The sequence below is a fragment of the Polychytrium aggregatum genome (assembly GCF_025602895.1).
Source record: "Polychytrium aggregatum strain JEL109 chromosome Unknown BJ171scaffold_26, whole genome shotgun sequence".
Classification (NCBI taxonomy): Eukaryota; Fungi; Chytridiomycota; class Chytridiomycetes; order Polychytriales; genus Polychytrium; species Polychytrium aggregatum.
The window spans coordinates 271422-288199 of record NW_026516228.1 but is presented as its reverse complement, the minus strand read 5'-3'; the positions used below and the strand labels follow the sequence as shown (position 1 = coordinate 288199).

Genomic DNA, 16778 nt, shown 5'->3' with positions numbered 1-16778 from the left:
ATTCACCCAAAAACAAATAGGGTGTCCCACTATTTTGTCGAAGGTGTTGGACCATCCTCCCCTGCGACAACAAGCCGATCTACGCTCCCCCTGCGTTGATGGTCCCATCCATATGTTCTCTGGTGTGATCCGGCCTGTAGCTACAGCTTTTTCTCATGGATTTGCGCACGATCTTTTCATGTCTTTTTATTTGAAAGCCTCCCTCTTTCCTTCCACCCTCATTTTCTTCGCCGCCATCCTTCATGCTCTCATTCTTTGTTTCCGTTTCATCGGATCCTCGCCGCCCACCAACCGCCATAGAACGAAGGGGTGTGTCACGTTTCTTTGTTTTTATATTTCAAACTCGGCATCTCGAATCCACGTCTCCTTTGGGGTCGCAAGCTTGCATAATCTTGTCCCGGACGCGCGCATGTCGAGAGCGATCGCCCACAAGTCCGCTTGTATTGGCAAGAGTATCTCGAGGGAATAGAGACAAGCGATCCGACTAGTTGCTGCATAAGCCTCTGAGATCGAGATCTTTCCGATAGGGCCGCTCTACATCTGGCCGCACTCGGAGATGATGACGGGGAGCTGCGATCGACAGAAGGAGCACGGGTCAGGATCATCGGATGTGGCAATTACTGAGATCAAGACAAGCGCCAGTGGCCCGAGAAAGGGAGGGAGCAGGAAAGAACGTAAACCAAGAAACTCCATCGATGGCGCATCCTCCTGGTCCGAAGAAACACCCCCCCCCCAGCCAGCGACACTCACCTTTGGGCGGTTGTTTGGGCCCGTCGGGACGTTCTCAATCTTACGTAGCGTCAGCAGGCCGTCAACCAGCCGACCAAAGACAACGTGCTTCGAGTCCAAAAAGTCGCATTTTGTGCATGTGATGAAGAACTGGCAGCCATTGCTGTTGGGGCCGCTGTTGGCCTGTCGGAGGAGCGACGGGATGGATCGAGAGCCGGTCAGCAAATGGCATTTGGATCGATCGCTGCAGATGCAGATGCAGATGCGAATGGATGTGGCTCTATCGCTGACTCGGCCGATTCGGTCGATAGCCCCGGTGGCTCGCTGCAGTTGCTCCTCCGTACCATCGATAGCAGTCCTGGGCCCGAGTGCTTGAGCTGAAAGCTTTCGTCTTCGAATCGCTCGCCGTAGATGCTCATCGCCCCGGTTCCGTCGCCCTTGATAAAGTCACCGCCCTGGATCATAAAGTCTGCGACACACAAAATCAATGCCATGCAGCAAAATCCGGTCATCGACAAAACGGGGCTTGATCCCGGACGAGCCTGATCACAAGACAAGAGCCGATGCTGCATGATCGCATCATTGTCCCCTCCCCGATGGTGAGTGCCAGGGTCTACCTTTGATAACTCGATGGAACTGGCATCCTTTGTATCCCTGCGGGACACCGTTTCTCCTTCAGAGAGACAGATCGTCGCAAGTCGCTGGCTTAGAGATCCTCAACGAACCGTGACTGGCGAAAATGCAAAAGGCACCATGCTGATCTCGACTTGGAGACGATGGCGCCTTGGCGAACAACAGCCACTCACTTGTACTCGCCAGTACACAGCTGGCGGAAGTTCTCGCATGTCTTTGGTACAACGTCGTTGAAGAGCTCCATCTTCAGCCGACCAGCTGCATTGAGGGGGAAAGAGTGCATATGCATGTTTGGGATGGGTCCAAGTGGGTCGAGGAGGACAAGCGTTAGACGAGGCAAGGCTCGATTGAAGCGACACAGCGGATCCAGAGGCACTCAACTCAACGGTATCAGCAGCTGCTTCCGCATTATATGCTCAAGTCGATGCAATCCGATGCACAGGCTGCATACCGGGCTGTCCGCCGATGGTGATGTCGAAGAAGACCTGCAACAGGTTCGACAGAGACGGGTTGGTGGTTGAAACGAGCAAAACACAGGCCTCTCCATCGGCGATCGTGCGCGGCTTCCAGCTCCTCGGCGACACTTACGATCGGATTCTCCTCGTCCGCCATGATGTGCGCCTTGTGATCGGGTGTAGATGGCAGATGGCAGATGGCAGATGGATGCCGACGGGCGCGGAGTATGAGCGAGGATGGATGAGGCCGTGATCTGGCAATTTGGTCACGTGATATGCGCAGTCAACCAGAGCGTGGCTAGCCATGACACACACACACACACACACACACACACACACACACATTCTCTCTCTCTCTCTCTCTCTCTCTCGTTGCAATCGGATCGTCGGCGCTCGGGTCAACACCCCCTCGCGCTGCTGGCGAGGAGGCGATGCATGCGGCAGGTGGGTCGAGCCGGACTTGAAACACAAGGCGGAACTGAGCCATTCGAAGCCAGGGGCGGTGCCACTCGAAGAGCACCAGGCACAGACACAGTGTCGTCACAGCCCTGTGGCGCCAGCAATATTGAGGCGCCATCGCGTGCGCGCCTCGGGATCGCGACTCAGCAAGGGTGGATGTGACACACATGCGCCACGCCTGCTCCGCGGGCCACTGAGAGTCCGCAGAGCCGCGCTGCTGCACGCGTCGGCGCGCTGGTGGCACCACTCGACGCGCACCCCCGCGTTCGACAATCAAAGCCGTGGCCACCCCAGAGCCAGCCCGTGCCAGTTCGCACTTTTGTTTTCTGGCTCCGGGCAACCTCGCCGCCTCTCTCGTCGCTCGTCCGTTTCCTCCTTGCAGATCCTGTCCTGGATCAGAGCACCTTCCTCAGCGAATCATCCGCCTATCGTCCTCCGTGCCCACCATGCAGCTCCTGTCGCTGACCGCTCTGGTCGCCGCCGCCTTCATGGCCCGCACTGCCTCGGCAGGCACCCCCTCGACCGACGGCAACTGCGTCTCGGGCCACTACACCTTCACCAACAGCTCCCGCATCTACTTCAACCCGATCCCTGGCGACCATAGCTCCAACGGCCCCTTCCCCGAAGCTCAGGCCCAGCGCAACCTCTATGACTTTACCCTCGACAACGGCGTCGAGAACGCCAGTGTAAGCCTCGCAATATGCGCTGCACTGGGGTGCCAACCCCTCCAGCCCAAATGTCGTCCACCACCAAACTGTCCACCAAACTGTCCGCCTCCAGGACTGTGAGGAGCACTGCTGTTGGCCCTCGCCCATAAATGCTGTTGTCGGCCCTCGTTTGTGAGCGCTGCATGGGCACAGACTAATCCTCTGCTTGACATCTGGCTGTCAGTTTGGTCCCGAGGGTCTGAATGTTACCCTGACCCGCTACACCCTTCCCAACGGCACCAACTGGGCCTGGGGTGCCCAGCTCAGCAGCAACTTCTACATCAAGTAAGCCGAGCAGTTCCACACACCCGAGAGATTCCGCTGCCTCGCCTGCTTCTGCTCGTTTGCTCGTTTGCTCGTTTGCTCGTTTGCTCGTTTGCTCGTTTGCTCGTTTGCTCGTTTGCTCGTTTGCTCGTTTGCTCGTTTGCTCGTTTGCTCGTTTGCTCGTTTGCTCGTTTGCTCGTTTGCTCGTTTGCTCGTTTGCTCGTTTGCTCGTTTGCTCGTTTGCTCGTTTGCTCAGCCTCCCTGTGCTGTCCTCTCCTCCTGCTGAAACAGATACGGCAAGATTACGACTCGCTTCAGCGCCCCTCCCATCCCCGGTCTTGTCACCGTACGTATCCCAACCTGCCGGGCCATGTTGGTGCTTCGCCTCCGTGATCTGGCCGAACCAGCCTCTGCCGCATCGGCGCTTGTCATCTTTACGAATCGACCCACAGTCTGCCACTACCCCCCGGCACATCATCCCTCGCGATTCAATGCACGGCGCGACGCATGATGGGTCGCTCCTGCTCACGGCTTGCCTCGCTTCCACAGACGTTTTTCACCATGTCGGACGTCAAGGACGAGATCGATGTCGAAATTGTCGGCATCGAGCAGACCGACATGCAGTCCAACATCTTCTACAAGGGCATTGAGGAGTTTGGCCCTCACATGCAGCGTCTGACCATCCCCGACGGCGGCAACATCGGCGGCCTCCATGACTACACCGTCGACTGGAACAGCCAAAGAATCATGTGAGTACCATCGGCGATTGCCATGCTGCCCCGATAGTCGTCCTCGCCACTCGAATGGGGTCGCTTGAGCGGGCCACAGCGCCGGACCATCGACCAACACCACCTTTTGGCTCTGACTTTTCCCCGCCATGACCCTCCATCAGCTTTTCGATCGATGGCGTGCCCCTGCGCACCACCTTCAAGAACGACTCCTTCTCGGCCACCAACGCTACCACGGATCCTTGGTTCCCCAATACCCCATCGTTCGTTCGCCTTACTGCTTGGGATGCCGGAGACTTTTGGCGCAACGGCACGGCTCAGTGGGCCGGCGGCCCAACCACCTGGAATGCCCCGTCGTACTCGGCCATCTTTGCCTACATCGACATCCAGTGCTACGACGACAATGACCAGCCTGTTGCCGCCTGGCCCCCTCAGGCTCTTGCCTCGCTCTCGGCCCACCCCTCTGGCACGGCCACGACCAGCGGTGCTGGCGCCACCGGCTCGCCCCAGTCGACTTCGAGCGCCAGCACCCTCCTCAAGAGCGCCATTGTGCCCTTGGCTGCTGCTGCCATCTCGGCCGTGGGCATGATGGCATGGCTCTAGAAGCGTGCGTTGTCCCTGTTTCCCTTTCTCCGCGGCCCCTCCTTCAACTCTCCTCAGACTCTCTGGCCTTCAGCAGCCGATACCTGACATAAAAAACAGTCCGTTGTCCGACTCTGTGCTCGCCTCTATTTCCTGACCCATCTGGCTGTCTTGCCTTCGTCTATCAGCCCACTCGTTCATATGTCTGTCGGCAGGGCCTCTCTTGACTCTGCTCCTTCAAGTTCGTGTCCATCGAGGCAGCGGTGTTGTACGATTGGTCGCCGGATTCAAGCGACGTAGCAGTAATCTACGATAAATACACAAACTCTGCTCTCCCGTACAGCCTCACCATGAACCCGGGGCTGCGACAGGATCGGAAAGTGAAGTGTATTGGGCATTTCTTTTATGGATTCCGTGAATGCATGCGATGCATGTAGCCAAGAATGTACATGCGATGGCTTGTGAAGGCTCCTGATGGCTTGCAGTTGACAAGTCATTGACTTCCAATCTTTCTCACTACTACTGCTACTACTACTACCTATCACCGCCTTGGCTGACCCACGATCTGGGGTTGCGGCTCTACTTTTTCTTGCTATCCAAGCGCTGCTGAGCTTCGTTAGATTTGGCTTTCGGTGCTTGGCCATGGCGGTTTCGGGTTGTGGCCGGCTCGGTGGAAGAGGAGTCGTCTCCAAGGGACTGCATTCCAGCATCGGGAACCGAGCGGCTGCCGGGCTTGGAGGAGGAAGCGGCGGTCGTCGCAGAAGCCGATGCGGACACTGACTGGCTGTGGACCCGGGCTGACGACGACGCCGAGGCGGTTGCCACCCGCTTGCCCGTCACTGCGTGCCGCTTCGATCGGAAAAAGAAGCCAAGCATCATGAACAGGACCACCACCACCTTGGCATCGGAGTCGGAAAAGTCGGCGACGGGGAAGCCGATGCTCTTGAGGGTGTCGCTGGCGATGGACGTGATTTCGGCCCAGCTGAAGCCGGCCCCCAGGGTCGCTGCAACAGGAACGTCCTTGATGCCGGCCGAGCCAAAGAGAGCCACGATTGAGGTCACGTCGATCCCGCCGCGGAGGACCAGGTACAGAAGCGACGACAGGCAGCAGATGTTGAAGTCGTAGCCAGGGTAAGCGAATGGCGAGACGTTGGTCCAGCGGTAGAGAATGCCGCCGCCAGTGGCCTGCAGGACGCTGAGAATGAAGACCGACAGGATCGAGCCCGACACTGGCGAGCTCGGTGCATCGAGGAGCGAGTCGATCATGTGCGTGAGCGAAAAGGTTCGCCCGATCGCATCCACGACGTCAAAGAACAGCTCTGTGACGGGCGAGAGCGAGCGCAGGATCTTGAAAGTGAAGGGCACATGGAAGACAAGAAGATAGCCGAGCGTGTAGAGCGGAATGAGGGTCTGATTCAGGATCGTCGGCACGGGTCGGCCCAGAAGAATGGCTGTGTGAAACGACAAAGAGTCAGGTTCGAGATTCTGCGGGCCTTCATGAGTGCATGTCGGGGCAGACAGGAAATAGCGAGTGCGCATTCTTACCTGCAAGCGTTCCGCCTCCAAAGGCCTGACACAAATACCCCACTGGACAGATCGGTTCAATCGGAGGAAACGGAAAGGTGCAAGAAATCAGTACGCGACTCCGAGCCGAGCCCAGAGGCAGAGCAGCGCGCGGCAGGAGCGTAGCAGAAGTGTGGCAGGAGCCTAGCAGAAGCGCCGGTGGAAACAAATCATTTCGGATCGGCGGTGCATGGCAGCAGCGTCGACACGGGCGATGGAATCTGGACCGAGGCGAGATGCATACCGTATCCTCGCAGGACTGGCTGCCGAGCAGCAGGGTTGGTGCGGGTGTGCTTGTAGAAGGCAAAGGCATACCACAGCCCGTGCAAGATGGGCAGCCAGATGGAGTGTTTGGCGAGGTAGAGGTTATCCCTGATCAGCGGGTAGAGGGAGTGGAGCGAGTCCCAGTCGAATCGCTGAGTATCGACCATGGCAGAGACGGCGGATCGGCTTGGCGAGAAGACGAGAGGCGGGTGGCTGGATGAATGGATGGGATGGGATGGGATGACCAGACGGCGATCAAGCACAGGCCAAGACGACAAAGGCAGAAAGGGCCGGGACGAGACGCACGAGCTAAACGCACGGGCAAGTGCCGGGGTGAAGAAGCGGGGGGCAGAAGCCCGCCAGAAATCAACCGGGGGCCACCGGCCCATGCTCCTCCGGCCAGGTCCTGCACCTGATCAAGGAGCGATCCCGCAAGGAGCGATCCCGCCAAGACAAAACGACAAGCATCAGCACGGCGATACATTCTGACGACTTGCTTTCACAAGCATCAAGGCAGCGACTCACTTTGACGAGTGGCCACATCGACGCAGCCGCTCTCGGGTAACAATCAGCCCAGCCCAGCCCAGCCCAGCCCAGCCCAGCCTGATCTGGTCCGGTCCAGCATCTCCACAAGCACACAGAACCTCAGCAACCGCCGCAAACATCATGGCTCAGGCCTTCGTCACTGTCGGAACAACTCGGTTCGACACGCTGATCGACCTCGTATCGACAAGCAGCCTGGTCGCCAGGCTCATGAATCTCGGTTTTGCCCGTGTGGTCATCCAACATGGCCGCAGCCCGCTGGATGTTTTGGCCTCAGCCCGGCACTCCAAGGCGATGGAGGAAGTTGCAATGAGTGCTCAGGAGCGGGACGACGTTCTCCCGAGCCTAGGTCTCGAGAGCAGCAGCAATCCCACCGTCTGTCGGCTCCGGAAAGCCGCCCGAGGTGATGGTGCCATCGAGCAGTCGCAAGAGCCCGCCGAGGCCCATACGACCATCGAGGTCGTGGGCTTTTCCTTTGCTCCGTCACTTCGACGACAGATGGAGCAGGCCGACCTCATCATCACACACGGAGGCTCAGGATCGATCCTCGAGGGACTCGATCTGCGCAAGCCGCTCATCGTTGTTGCGAACCCCAAGCTCATGGACCAGCACCAAGCCGAGCTGGGAAGTGCGCTTTCGCACGAGGGATTCCTGTACTTTGCCGCGGACTGCACCGAGGCCAGTCTCGGAAGGCAGCTGGAGCTTTGGCAGCGAAGCGATCCAGGGTTGAAAGAATGGTACGATTGCGACGGGGGCGAGTTTGTCCGTCTGCTCAAGGACGAGATGGGGTTTGTGTAGACCAGGGAGCTCTGGTTGTGGGCAGAGATCCCCCCTCGCATCAGTGGTGATAATAGTAGCCGATCGTGGGCAGCACTCACCCGATATTCGTGGACGCCGGTGAGAAAGCGAGAGGGAGAGGGAGAGGGGAGCGCGATGCCGACGACCAGACCCAGATAGGACATGGTTCCCACAGTCCAGCGGCATGTTTGTCGAGCGGCATGTTTGTCAAGCGGCATGTTTGTCGAGCGGCATGTTTGTCAAGCGGCATGTTTGTCGAGCGGCATCCAAGGCAAGACAGGGGCAGGGGTCACTCTCGGGCCATAGGGAAAAGCGAATGGCGATTGGTGGGAGATAGGCATCAGTGTGGTCGAGCAACACCAACACCAAACACCAGACACCAACACCAGACACCAGCGGCGAACCAGAAATATCGCGGCGGCCAAGCCAGATAGGAGGCGGTCGCGCCGTGGAACCCTGGAGGACGAGGGGGAGGGTGGCCGGACACCGCTGGCGACTGGAGGAGATTGCGAACCATCCGCCATGGCCAAGGCGCGATGGAAAAAAAAAAAAAGTCGAAGGCGGTGGGCCGATGGACAGGGAACTGGACTGCCCAGCAGACGACCCATGTGGATGGGGAGGGGGTCCCCGATAAATTGCGATGCCGCACTTGGGCATCACGGGGAGCGACTGGGCAAGGAGCAAGTTGCTGCGGCGAGGCGTGTGCGGTAACGTGAGCGAAGCGCAAGGCCATGAGGCAGCACTGGCGAGAAAGAAGGCAAGGCAGCCCAAGGACGCGAAGACGAGGCAGAAGTGGTGGTGGGGGGGATGGACGTGGGGACGAAGGGGGAGAGGGAAGATGGAGCGCTGGCGCGACGGGCGTAGTGTGGAACTCGCCACCAACGCCAAATGCGACAGCCATTCGTTTCGAAGAAGTGTGTAGAACGGCGACGGGGGGAACCAAAGCATGCGGGAATGTGGGCATTGGATGAGGCGAAAAGAACGGCGCGACATGATATGCCAACATGATAATATGAAAATAGAATAATATGATAATATTATAATATGATAATACGATAATACGACCATACGACAATACCACACCACCACCGCAATACACCACCACCACCGCAATACCACAACAATTCCACCGCAATACCACACCACCACCGCAATACCACAGCACCGCGACCATCCGCGCGGGCATGCCCACGGCCGAGCACCACCGCCGCGCGCCATGGCCGCCGAGCAAATTTGCGCTGTCCGGGGCCTTTCCCATCCAGCACCGCCCGTGCATTGTGCTCTGGCCGGCGCCGTGTTGGTGCCGCGGCCATCGCTATGCTCGACTGGAAAGTCGCGATGCTCGGCTGGCGCATTTCGCCGTCGTCTTTGTCGCCGCGGGATTGCTTCTCGGCGCTCGACCGGCGCTCGACACTGTTCCGTCGTCGTCCTGCGATTCTCCCGACCGACACCTTGCGGTTCTCCCACCAAGCACATCGGCCATCGTTGCTCATGCCCTCGCCCGCACATCTCAGTCGGACGCATCTCAGCACACATCCCGGCACACATCCCGGCACCCATCCCGGCGCTCTTCACCGCACCTTTGCTGACCCGACATGGCTCATGTCCGGCTCATGCCACCTCACCCCTGTCGCCATGTCTCTCGTCCACTGTTGCTTCTCGGCCCTGTCGTTCTGGTCTGTGCGGCGGCAGTTCTCCTTGCTGGCCCCGCCGCCGCTTTGTTGTGCTTTGTTCGGCTGCCGCAGCCAAGCGTCCTTCTCGGGAGGACATCGCCGTCACCGTGACCACTGCGCCTTGTCTGCGACCAGCTGCCGCGCAGTGCATTCGAGGTCGGCTGCCCCCCCCCTTTCGCCCGGTTGCGGGGCGTGTGGTCGCCCGACCCGTCAGCTGATCCGCGCCAGCGCGTCCCTCGGGGCTGTTCGGCCCAGCTCGTCTCCAAATTTGCCTTGCCGCGCGTCTCCTGTCCCGCTTGGTCTTGCAAGGCCCCACTTGCTTCCGCCGGGCTGTATTCCTGTCGGTCCTGCCTGCCTTGCCTGGCTTGTCTGGCTTGTCTGGCTTGCCTGGCTTGTCTGCCTTGCGACCCCTTCTTGACCCCTCGCGTCTTGCCAGGAATATAAATACATCCCCCTCTGACCGCCTCCCCTCCGATTCATCCTCATCCCCGCTTCCCCGACCCCCCACAAGCGCCATGGCCATCTCCAAGGCTCCCATCGCCCAAGTCGTCCTTCTTGGATTCATCTGCTTCGGTTGCCCCGGCATGTTCAATGCCGTCAACTCCCTCGGTGCTGGTGGTGGTACTGACCCCACCACTGGCAGTAACGCCAACGCCGCCCTCTACACCACCTTTGCCCTCTTTGGTCTCTTTGGTGGTGCCATCAACAACATCCTCGGTCCCCGCATCCAGATGTTCATCGGTGGCCTGACCTACTCTCTCTACATTGGTGCTTCCCTCAACAACGATGTCTCTGGTGGTGCCGATGGACCCGCTGGTGCCAAGGCTTTCTTCATCATTGCTGGTGCCATTCTCGGTGTTGGTGCTGGTCTCCTGTGGTCTTCCCAGGGTGCCCTCATCATGGCCTACCCCACTGAGGAGAAGAAGGCCACCTACTTTGCCGTCTTCTGGATCATCTTCAACCTTGGCTCCGTCTTTGGCAACACTGTCGGTCTGATCCTCAACTTCAACAACCCCGATGTTGCCATCTCCAACGGCACCTTCGGTGCCTTCATCGGTATCACCATCCTCGGCTCCTGCTGCGCTCTCCTCCTCGCTGACCCCAAGACCGTCGTCCGTGCTGATGGCACCCCCGTCGAGGTCATCACCCAGGGCAACATTGTCGGTGAGGCCATCGAGGTCCTCAAGCTCTTTGGCAACTGGCGCATGCTCCTCATGGCTCCCTGCTTCCTGGCTTCCAACTACTTCTACGCCTACCAGTTCAACTACATCAACGGCCACTTCTTCAACGTCCGCTCCGGCTCGTTCAACGCCATCTTCTACTGGGCTTTCCAGGCTCTTGGATCCTTTGTCATCTCCAAGTTCCTTGACAACGAGAAGTGGTCCCGCCACACTCGCTCCCGTGTCGGTCTCGCTGTTGTCTTTGTCGGCAACACTGCTCTCTGGATCGGTGCCATCATCTACCAGCAGACCGCCTTCAACGATGTTGCTCCCGGTACTCCCCTCGGCAAGACCCGCGTTGATCTGTTCGGTAACCCCGGCGAGACCCACCCCGCCATGTGGGGCATCACCATTATGTACGTCCTGATGGCCTCCCTCGATGCCATGTTCCAGTCCTATGCCTACTGGATCATGGGTGCCCTCACCAACGACTACGCCACCCTGTCCCGCTATGGTGGTTTCTACAAGGGTATCCAGTCTCTCGGTGGTGCCATCTCCTGGATCATTGGTGGTGTTGTTGGTGCTCCCGTCTGGACCCAGCTTATCATCACTGTTGTCCTCGTCATTGGCTCTCTCCCCATTGCCTATGCCACCGTCAACTCCGTCAAGGACACCTCCAAGTCCGATGACGAGGCTGCCAAGGCTGCCGCCAAGGCCTAAGTTTCGCGTCAAGCGACTGACCTTATCTTCTATCCGCCATCACACCTTTTCACCCAACCTCCATCACCCAGTAATGTCCTTTGCTTCTTTGTCCGACCTGAAACTTGCGCTTTGTTCCCGAAAGCTTCTATGTGTAAAAATCAAAGCGAAATAAATGCAGACTCTTCTATCCGTCATTTGCTTCTCTCGCTTGAGTGTGTGTTTACAGTCTCATGGTCGCCGGGCAATGGGGGAGAAGGGGAAGGAATGAGGAGTGTATTTCAATTCGGGCTGCTAACGGGGCCGCCGTCCATGTATTCAGGTGCTGTCATAGGCATCAAAGGTGGTCAAGGCAATGGCAAAGGCCTCAACGACCGTGAGTGGGTACCGAGCATCGAGAGTGAAGTTGTCTGGCCCGCATCGTCCAAACTGCATGATGATGTTGGTGTCTGGGGACATCGGGTCAATGTCAGCCACCCTCTCAGTCACCTTCCCAGCCACCCTCTCAGCCATCTTCTCAGCCACCAGCCGTGCTCCTCTGTCTGCATTTGCAAGCCCATCCACATCTTCAGCCAGGACCGAGACACCGACTCTGAGCATGTATCAACACCATGACCAACGCCTTCCCTCTGACCCGACTCTGCTCCCCAGGGCCGGATTCCTTCACTCAGGACGGGGCACGCTTACCATCGCCGTCTCGGATCAGCTGAAAGTTCTTGATGCTCGGCATCGTCACCCGCCCACCAAAGTTAAGACAGTGGCTCTGGGTGGCTTCGTTCCACCGAGGGGTCTTGTTTCTCAGAAATTGGAGGCGGCTTGTGTTTCCAGCCTCGGTGTCGGCCAGGATGTCCTTGGAAACGTCCTCGGTCTCAGGGTCGATCGTGAGGGATGGAATCGAGACTTTCATCTCTCTGGGAAGAGCCGACTTGCTCTGAGTGAGAAAAATGAAATCGAGTCAAGACAGCTCGCTATTCGACTGACTGATTGCACCTGAGTGGGCCATTCTATTTGAGCTGCGATCCTCTTGGCGATGCTGTATCCCTGACGACTGGCGACGGAGAAACTGGCCCTTGACTCGATTGCCAACTCGACCACGGTACTCACTACCAGCGGTCGCACCCAGTTACATACGTAGTTGACACAAGCAAGCTCCTTCAGTCCCTTGTTCTCCGTCCCCTTCTGGTATCCTCGTGCGTCCATCAGGACAAAGGTCGTTCTCTGAAAGTTTGCTCTGAAGCGGGGAGAGAGGGTCATGGCAGTCAGTCAGTGTACGAACGCATGAGTGATGGCTTGGATCACAGAAGCACATGCAGCCCCAGCAATATGACCCACTTGAGTTTGGCCACATAGTGCTTCGAGTCCTTGGACAGGTCGTCTGGGCTGGTCGAGATCAAGTAGTTGACGTATTTGGACTTTTTGCGCTTCCGGGCGGCAAGAATGAAGGCGTCGTCGGTCTCGTTGTGGAGATAGAAGGTTGGATACGCCTTCTCGAGCAGATTGGTTTTGCGGTACAGTCGGCACTTGATCACACCCCCGTCGGCCAGTCGCCTGATATTGGAAAGGAAATGGGAGTTCATACATGGGGACATTCAAATGCGTGCACCCTCGAGGAAGAAATGCCACTCGTCGCAAAGACGATGTATGTCGCTGCCTTCACTCGGTTGTCCCCAGGAATATCTTCCTCATTAGAGTGTTCATCGCATCAGCCCCGGCCATCAGGACCGTGACGGCGGGTCGGCAAGGGCAGACTTACGAAAAGAGGCTCGGATTGACGATCGAGGTTTGGTTTTCTCGCGGGGCCATGGTCGTTGGCGAAGGAGAATGGACCCCGACAAGCGACTTTGGATCTGCGCCTTCTTCGCCCGCGTCCTTCAAAGGCGACAGCGGCTCGATGGCGACCTCGGGAGTCAGAACCTGCGGTGAGGGTGAGGGTGTGATCGGGGTCACATCTTCGCGCGGGCTCTGCTCGGCCTCGTTTGACTCTGTTGGATCATAGGGCTTGATGAGGTCCTTGATGTCGATGGTCGTGCGGCTCTTTGGAGTGGCCGATCGATCAACGCTAGCTGCATCCGACGGTACTGGGTCGACCGGCAAAGAAGCCTGCGCACCAATGTTGATGACGGTGAGCTTGGAAGGTGGGGCCATCGAATAGTAGGGCGTAGATGACATTGGCGAGCCGGCCACAGGGCTTTGCTGGAGGGGCGATGGCGGCTGCATTTGCTGCGGGGTCTCGGCGCCGGGTGTGCCCGTGGTCAACGTCTTGCTCTCGATCTGCTTGCGTCGCTGCCTGAATTCCTCAAACTCTGAAGAAATGTATGCCTCGCGCTTGATGAATCCGGCTTCGGCCGAACTCGAGTGTGAGACCGGAGTGGTTTGGGACGGGCTTTTGCTGGTGTCGGCGGTGGATGGTCGTGTATCTTTGGATCGCAGCCCAGGACGAGCGGCCGAGGTGGCAACAGAGGTGTTAATAGCAACGTCGAGGAGCTGAGCGCAACAGCCAACGCTTGATCGGGGTGGCTCGGCTTGGGTATCGTGATGTCTGCACATGCACCGACAGACAATGGCACGCTGGCATCGTCTCTCAACCAAGACCGCTGCTACACTGCCAGATCCAAGCGGGTATCTGCGGATGTGCAACAAATGCTCAGAAGCTCCCGCCACGATATGCTTCGAATATATCCTCCCCCCCCCCTCTCCCAGGGTCCAGCTGCTTGTACTTACTTTTCAATGCCGCATCGTGCGATGGCACCTTGGAGATCCCCTTGGTCGACACGGGCCCCATCACGATCGTGGTCTTGCGCCGGATCTGCTCATGAGGGCCGTCGCTGGGTGCTGTCTGAGGGCGACTCGGGTTTTTGGCCTCTTCGGTAGAGCACCGCTCCGTGCTCGTGGTCGACAACAGCGTCTCTTTGGAGATGAACGTTGCCTTGATCGACGGCGCCGAGGTTTTGGACTGGTTCGACAGCTCGCCCTCGCTGGCTCGGTTGGAGGCGCGATTTGAGCCATCTTCGCTCGCCACCGCCTGGTCTACTTTGAGCTTGGAGTCGGCAGAAAAAGGCTCGCGGCGAGTCCCGAGACCTGGGGCCGTATGGCGCTTCTCCACCGCCGAACGACTAGCGGCGACATCGATGCTGTGGAGGCTGTGGGAAAGCTGTTGCTTGGGTTGGGCATCGACATATTCTTGTGCCGCGTCCTCGGGTTTCTTGCTCGTACGGTTCTTGACCTTGGCATAGAGCTTGAAGCGCCGGGCTACAGACGACGACGACGACGACCAGGGAGGGGGGACGACGACAAGGTAACGCGATCGTTTGGCGATGAAGGCAAAGGGAAGTAATTTCAGCAGGACGGCGCGGCAGCATGAATTCCTGGAATGATGCTCGCGCAAGTCACCCTCACACATTGCCTGGCGAAGGCAAGCAATAATCGCGTGGGAAAGCAGACGAATTCGATTCAGATCCCTTGGAACCAGGGAGCCCTACCGTTCCCACGCGGGAATCAGTCAGCAACCCTGACCGACAGGGGTTGCGTGGGATGCGGTGAAGTGGGAGGAGAGGGGAGGCCGACACTGCTATCGACACTGCTATCGACATTGGTATCGACACTACTATCGACACTACTATCGACACTACTATCGACAACTCACCAATGTCCTTGTCTGCTGCAATGTCGCTCTTTTCGGGCTTGCGCCCTTCTCGCTCGAGGAATGTCCGCTCCCACTCTTTGAGCTCTCGCTTGAGCTCCCTGATCTGGTCGCTGTCCAAGTTGGTGCTGACGCGTTCTGCGGTATGCAGCATGGCGAGTCGGGCGACGTGGTGAACGGGATGTGGTGGACGGGATGTGTCGATAGATTGTATCAGTGGATTGTATCAGTGGATTGTATCAGTGGATTGTATCAGTGGATTGTATCAGTGGATTGTGGCGGTTGACCCAGAGGTTCAAGGCAAGTTGCGGCAATCCCGTCAGGGAGCGCGGTATTGTCGGGGTGCCAGGGACAGGATAGGACAGGACAGGACAGCAGAATAGGATATGGATAGTCGGGAATATATCAGGGAAGAATCCCAAAAGACACAGCGTGAGAAGGAGGAAGGAGGGATGAGTAGCAAGAAGCGACAGCAGGACGAGATGGCGGTCAGAGCGGGCGGGACTGGAATGGAGGTGGGATATTGGCGCTCTTGAGAGCCGAGGGACAGTCCGTGTCGGGACTGCAAAGGTCGAGGACTGGGAGCAAGAGTCGGGACAGAGGAATCAAAGGGTTGTGTATCTGGCCAGCGACGATGAGCAGAGGGAAGGAGTCGCCAGTGCCAGCAGCCGGATCGACGCTCTACCACTCTACTGCTCTGCTGTCCTGACCTGGGTCGACAGGCATTGTAGGGAGACGGGAGCCGGAAATATATTACACCTGCTCCCTCCCCCTTTTCCCCGGCTTGGAGACCAGCCAGCGGATCAGGACCGAGCAAAAAAAGGGGGGGGAGGCGGCTGTGAACGCCCCGTCGAAACGACGATGATCGTGATCCACCATCAGACGACCAACACGCATCATCGAGGCCGAGCCCAAGGCGCATCCACTTGCCCTCAACCTACTTGCAGACACCATGACGTCGAGTCCGCTGCGGCATCAAGTGCGCCAGCTCTACAAGAACGTAAGGCAGTCACTACAGACATTCCCTCCACCGTCGACTGCAGGTAGTGCCGCAACAAGAACGACGGCAACCAAAGGGCCCAGCTCCCAAGCTCATGCCATTTTCTCTATTTCAATGTCTCGCAGCTGCTCTGGATTGGGCGGGAGTACCCAGCAGGGTGAGCCGATCTGCCGAGAAGGAGTCATTGACATTAGGGTGGTCCGTTGGCATCCAGAGGCGAGAGGAAAGTCTCTTGACGCTGCTTATCGGCTGACGTATGCAGATTCGAGTTCTTCAAGCCCAAGCTCAAGTCTGCGTTTCTGAAGAACAAGAGCCTCGAGACCGAAGAAGACATCAGGAAGGCTATCCAGCACGGTATGCCGCAAACGGCGCCATGGCCGACGACACACATGCCGGGGATGGCCGCACCATCGCTTATGAACTGCGACATCGATCCTGATGTGTCCTCCCTCGATGTGCTGCTCTGGCAGGTGAGTTTGTCCAGAAGGAACTCGAAGCCCTGTGGTTTCTCAAAAAATACCGCAGCATCAAGAGCAGCTACTACGCCGACAGGCCCGACGACAAGCCCGGCGACAGATCCGACGATCGCCCCTCCAAGTGAATCGGCGGCCTCTGTGCATTCGCCTCCGGCAGTATATGGCTCGACCAGCCCGTCTCAACCGCCAGCGACCGCCTTGATCAAAAGGGCGGCCCGACTGCCGAGGCGAACCATTCGCTGCATCAAAGAGATGATCTGGTGCGCCAGGCTCGCCACATATCCTGCAAAACACTCAATCTTGTTGTGGAGTCTATTCGACGGAGGGATGCGTTGGATGGCAAGTCCGGGGATCGGCCTGGCTGCGAGACAGTCTCGATCCTGCTGCTGGCCGATGGCTGCTGCA

At 58.2% G+C, this 16778-nt stretch overlaps 7 protein-coding genes across 7 annotated transcripts; 4 read left to right on the top strand and 3 right to left on the bottom strand.

Moving 5' to 3' along the window:
* Positions 1-321: 321 nt before the first annotated feature.
* Positions 322-2032, bottom strand: BJ171DRAFT_153749 (cyclophilin-like domain-containing protein). Its single transcript, XM_053105805.1, has 7 exons — positions 1951-2032; positions 1814-1847; positions 1536-1620; positions 1347-1402; positions 1074-1198; positions 751-912; positions 322-570 (listed from the first exon to the last, which is right to left on the bottom strand). The coding sequence occupies exons 1-7, from the start codon at positions 1972-1974 to the stop codon at positions 535-537; spliced, it is 522 nt and encodes a 173-aa protein (XP_052965224.1). The 5' UTR covers positions 1975-2032; the 3' UTR covers positions 322-534.
* Positions 2033-2611: 579 nt separating this feature from the next.
* BJ171DRAFT_153743 (concanavalin A-like lectin/glucanase domain-containing protein) lies at positions 2612-4899 on the top strand (the record flags this gene model as incomplete). The annotated part of the gene is made up of 5 exons (XM_053105804.1): positions 2612-2962; positions 3168-3268; positions 3539-3593; positions 3797-3996; positions 4140-4899. Coding segments are annotated over 5 exons (1146 nt in total), but the record flags the coding sequence as incomplete, so codon positions are not given.
* A 28-nt stretch (positions 4900-4927) lies between these two features.
* Positions 4928-6911, bottom strand: BJ171DRAFT_153736 (uncharacterized protein). The gene is made up of 3 exons (XM_053105803.1): positions 6365-6911; positions 6103-6144; positions 4928-6008 (listed from the first exon to the last, which is right to left on the bottom strand). The coding sequence occupies exons 1-3, from the start codon at positions 6771-6773 to the stop codon at positions 5137-5139; spliced, it is 1323 nt and encodes a 440-aa protein (XP_052965222.1). The 5' UTR covers positions 6774-6911; the 3' UTR covers positions 4928-5136.
* On the top strand, positions 6702-7878 carry BJ171DRAFT_510972 (glycosyltransferase family 28 C-terminal domain-containing protein). The gene has a single exon (XM_053111527.1). It carries the CDS (start codon positions 7051-7053, stop codon positions 7723-7725), a length of 675 nt encoding a protein of 224 aa, XP_052965221.1. The 5' UTR covers positions 6702-7050; the 3' UTR covers positions 7726-7878.
* Positions 7879-9913: 2035 nt separating this feature from the next.
* BJ171DRAFT_600290 (major facilitator superfamily domain-containing protein) lies at positions 9914-11454 on the top strand (the record flags this gene model as incomplete). The annotated part of the gene is made up of 1 exon (XM_053114999.1): positions 9914-11454. One exon carries the CDS (start codon positions 9914-9916, stop codon positions 11276-11278), a length of 1365 nt encoding a protein of 454 aa, XP_052965220.1. The 3' UTR covers positions 11279-11454.
* A 93-nt stretch (positions 11455-11547) lies between these two features.
* BJ171DRAFT_443703 (uncharacterized protein) lies at positions 11548-13250 on the bottom strand. Its single transcript, XM_053108123.1, has 5 exons — positions 13011-13250; positions 12590-12805; positions 12389-12488; positions 11945-12188; positions 11548-11706 (listed from the first exon to the last, which is right to left on the bottom strand). The coding sequence occupies exons 1-5, from the start codon at positions 13058-13060 to the stop codon at positions 11576-11578; spliced, it is 741 nt and encodes a 246-aa protein (XP_052965219.1). The 5' UTR covers positions 13061-13250; the 3' UTR covers positions 11548-11575.
* A 2512-nt stretch (positions 13251-15762) lies between these two features.
* On the top strand, positions 15763-16607 carry BJ171DRAFT_153696 (putative growth hormone-inducible soluble protein). The gene is made up of 4 exons (XM_053105802.1): positions 15763-15897; positions 16023-16054; positions 16160-16251; positions 16368-16607. Exons 1-4 carry the CDS (start codon positions 15850-15852, stop codon positions 16496-16498), a joined length of 303 nt encoding a protein of 100 aa, XP_052965218.1. The 5' UTR covers positions 15763-15849; the 3' UTR covers positions 16499-16607.
* The last annotated feature ends 171 nt before the right edge of the window (positions 16608-16778 follow it).

Bases quoted from the DNA above. Each gene is read 5' to 3' on its own strand.
- BJ171DRAFT_443703 (XM_053108123.1), bottom strand. From the start codon at position 13,060: ATGGCCCCGCGAGAAAACCAAACCTCGATCGTCAATCCGAGCCTCTTT. The intron at 12,806-13,010 runs GTAAGTCTGCCC...TTCCAATATCAG, and splicing joins GTCAATCCGAGCCTCTTTTC to GCGACTGGCCGACGGGGGTG. The intron at 11,707-11,944 runs GTAAGCGTGCCC...CGATGTCCCCAG, and splicing joins GCTGATCCGAGACGGCGATG to ACACCAACATCATCATGCAG.
- BJ171DRAFT_153736 (XM_053105803.1), bottom strand. From the start codon at position 6,773: ATGGGCCGGTGGCCCCCGGTTGATTTCTGGCGGGCTTCTGCCCCCCGC. The intron at 6,145-6,364 runs GTATGCATCTCG...CGATCTGTCCAG, and splicing joins GCCAGTCCTGCGAGGATACG to TGGGGTATTTGTGTCAGGCC. The intron at 6,009-6,102 runs GTAAGAATGCGC...CGTTTCACACAG, and splicing joins TGGAGGCGGAACGCTTGCAG to CCATTCTTCTGGGCCGACCC.
- BJ171DRAFT_510972 (XM_053111527.1), top strand. From the start codon at position 7,051: ATGGCTCAGGCCTTCGTCACTGTCGGAACAACTCGGTTCGACACGCTG.
- BJ171DRAFT_153749 (XM_053105805.1), bottom strand. From the start codon at position 1,974: ATGGCGGACGAGGAGAATCCGATC. The intron at 1,621-1,813 runs GTATGCAGCCTG...CCCTCAATGCAG, and splicing joins CACCATCGGCGGACAGCCCG to CTGGTCGGCTGAAGATGGAG. The intron at 1,199-1,346 runs GTAGACCCTGGC...TGTGTGTCGCAG, and splicing joins GTTCCATCGAGTTATCAAAG to ACTTTATGATCCAGGGCGGT.
- BJ171DRAFT_153696 (XM_053105802.1), top strand. From the start codon at position 15,850: ATGACGTCGAGTCCGCTGCGGCATCAAGTGCGCCAGCTCTACAAGAAC. The intron at 15,898-16,022 runs GTAAGGCAGTCA...AATGTCTCGCAG, and splicing joins TGCGCCAGCTCTACAAGAAC to CTGCTCTGGATTGGGCGGGA. The intron at 16,252-16,367 runs GTATGCCGCAAA...CTGCTCTGGCAG, and splicing joins CAGGAAGGCTATCCAGCACG to GTGAGTTTGTCCAGAAGGAA.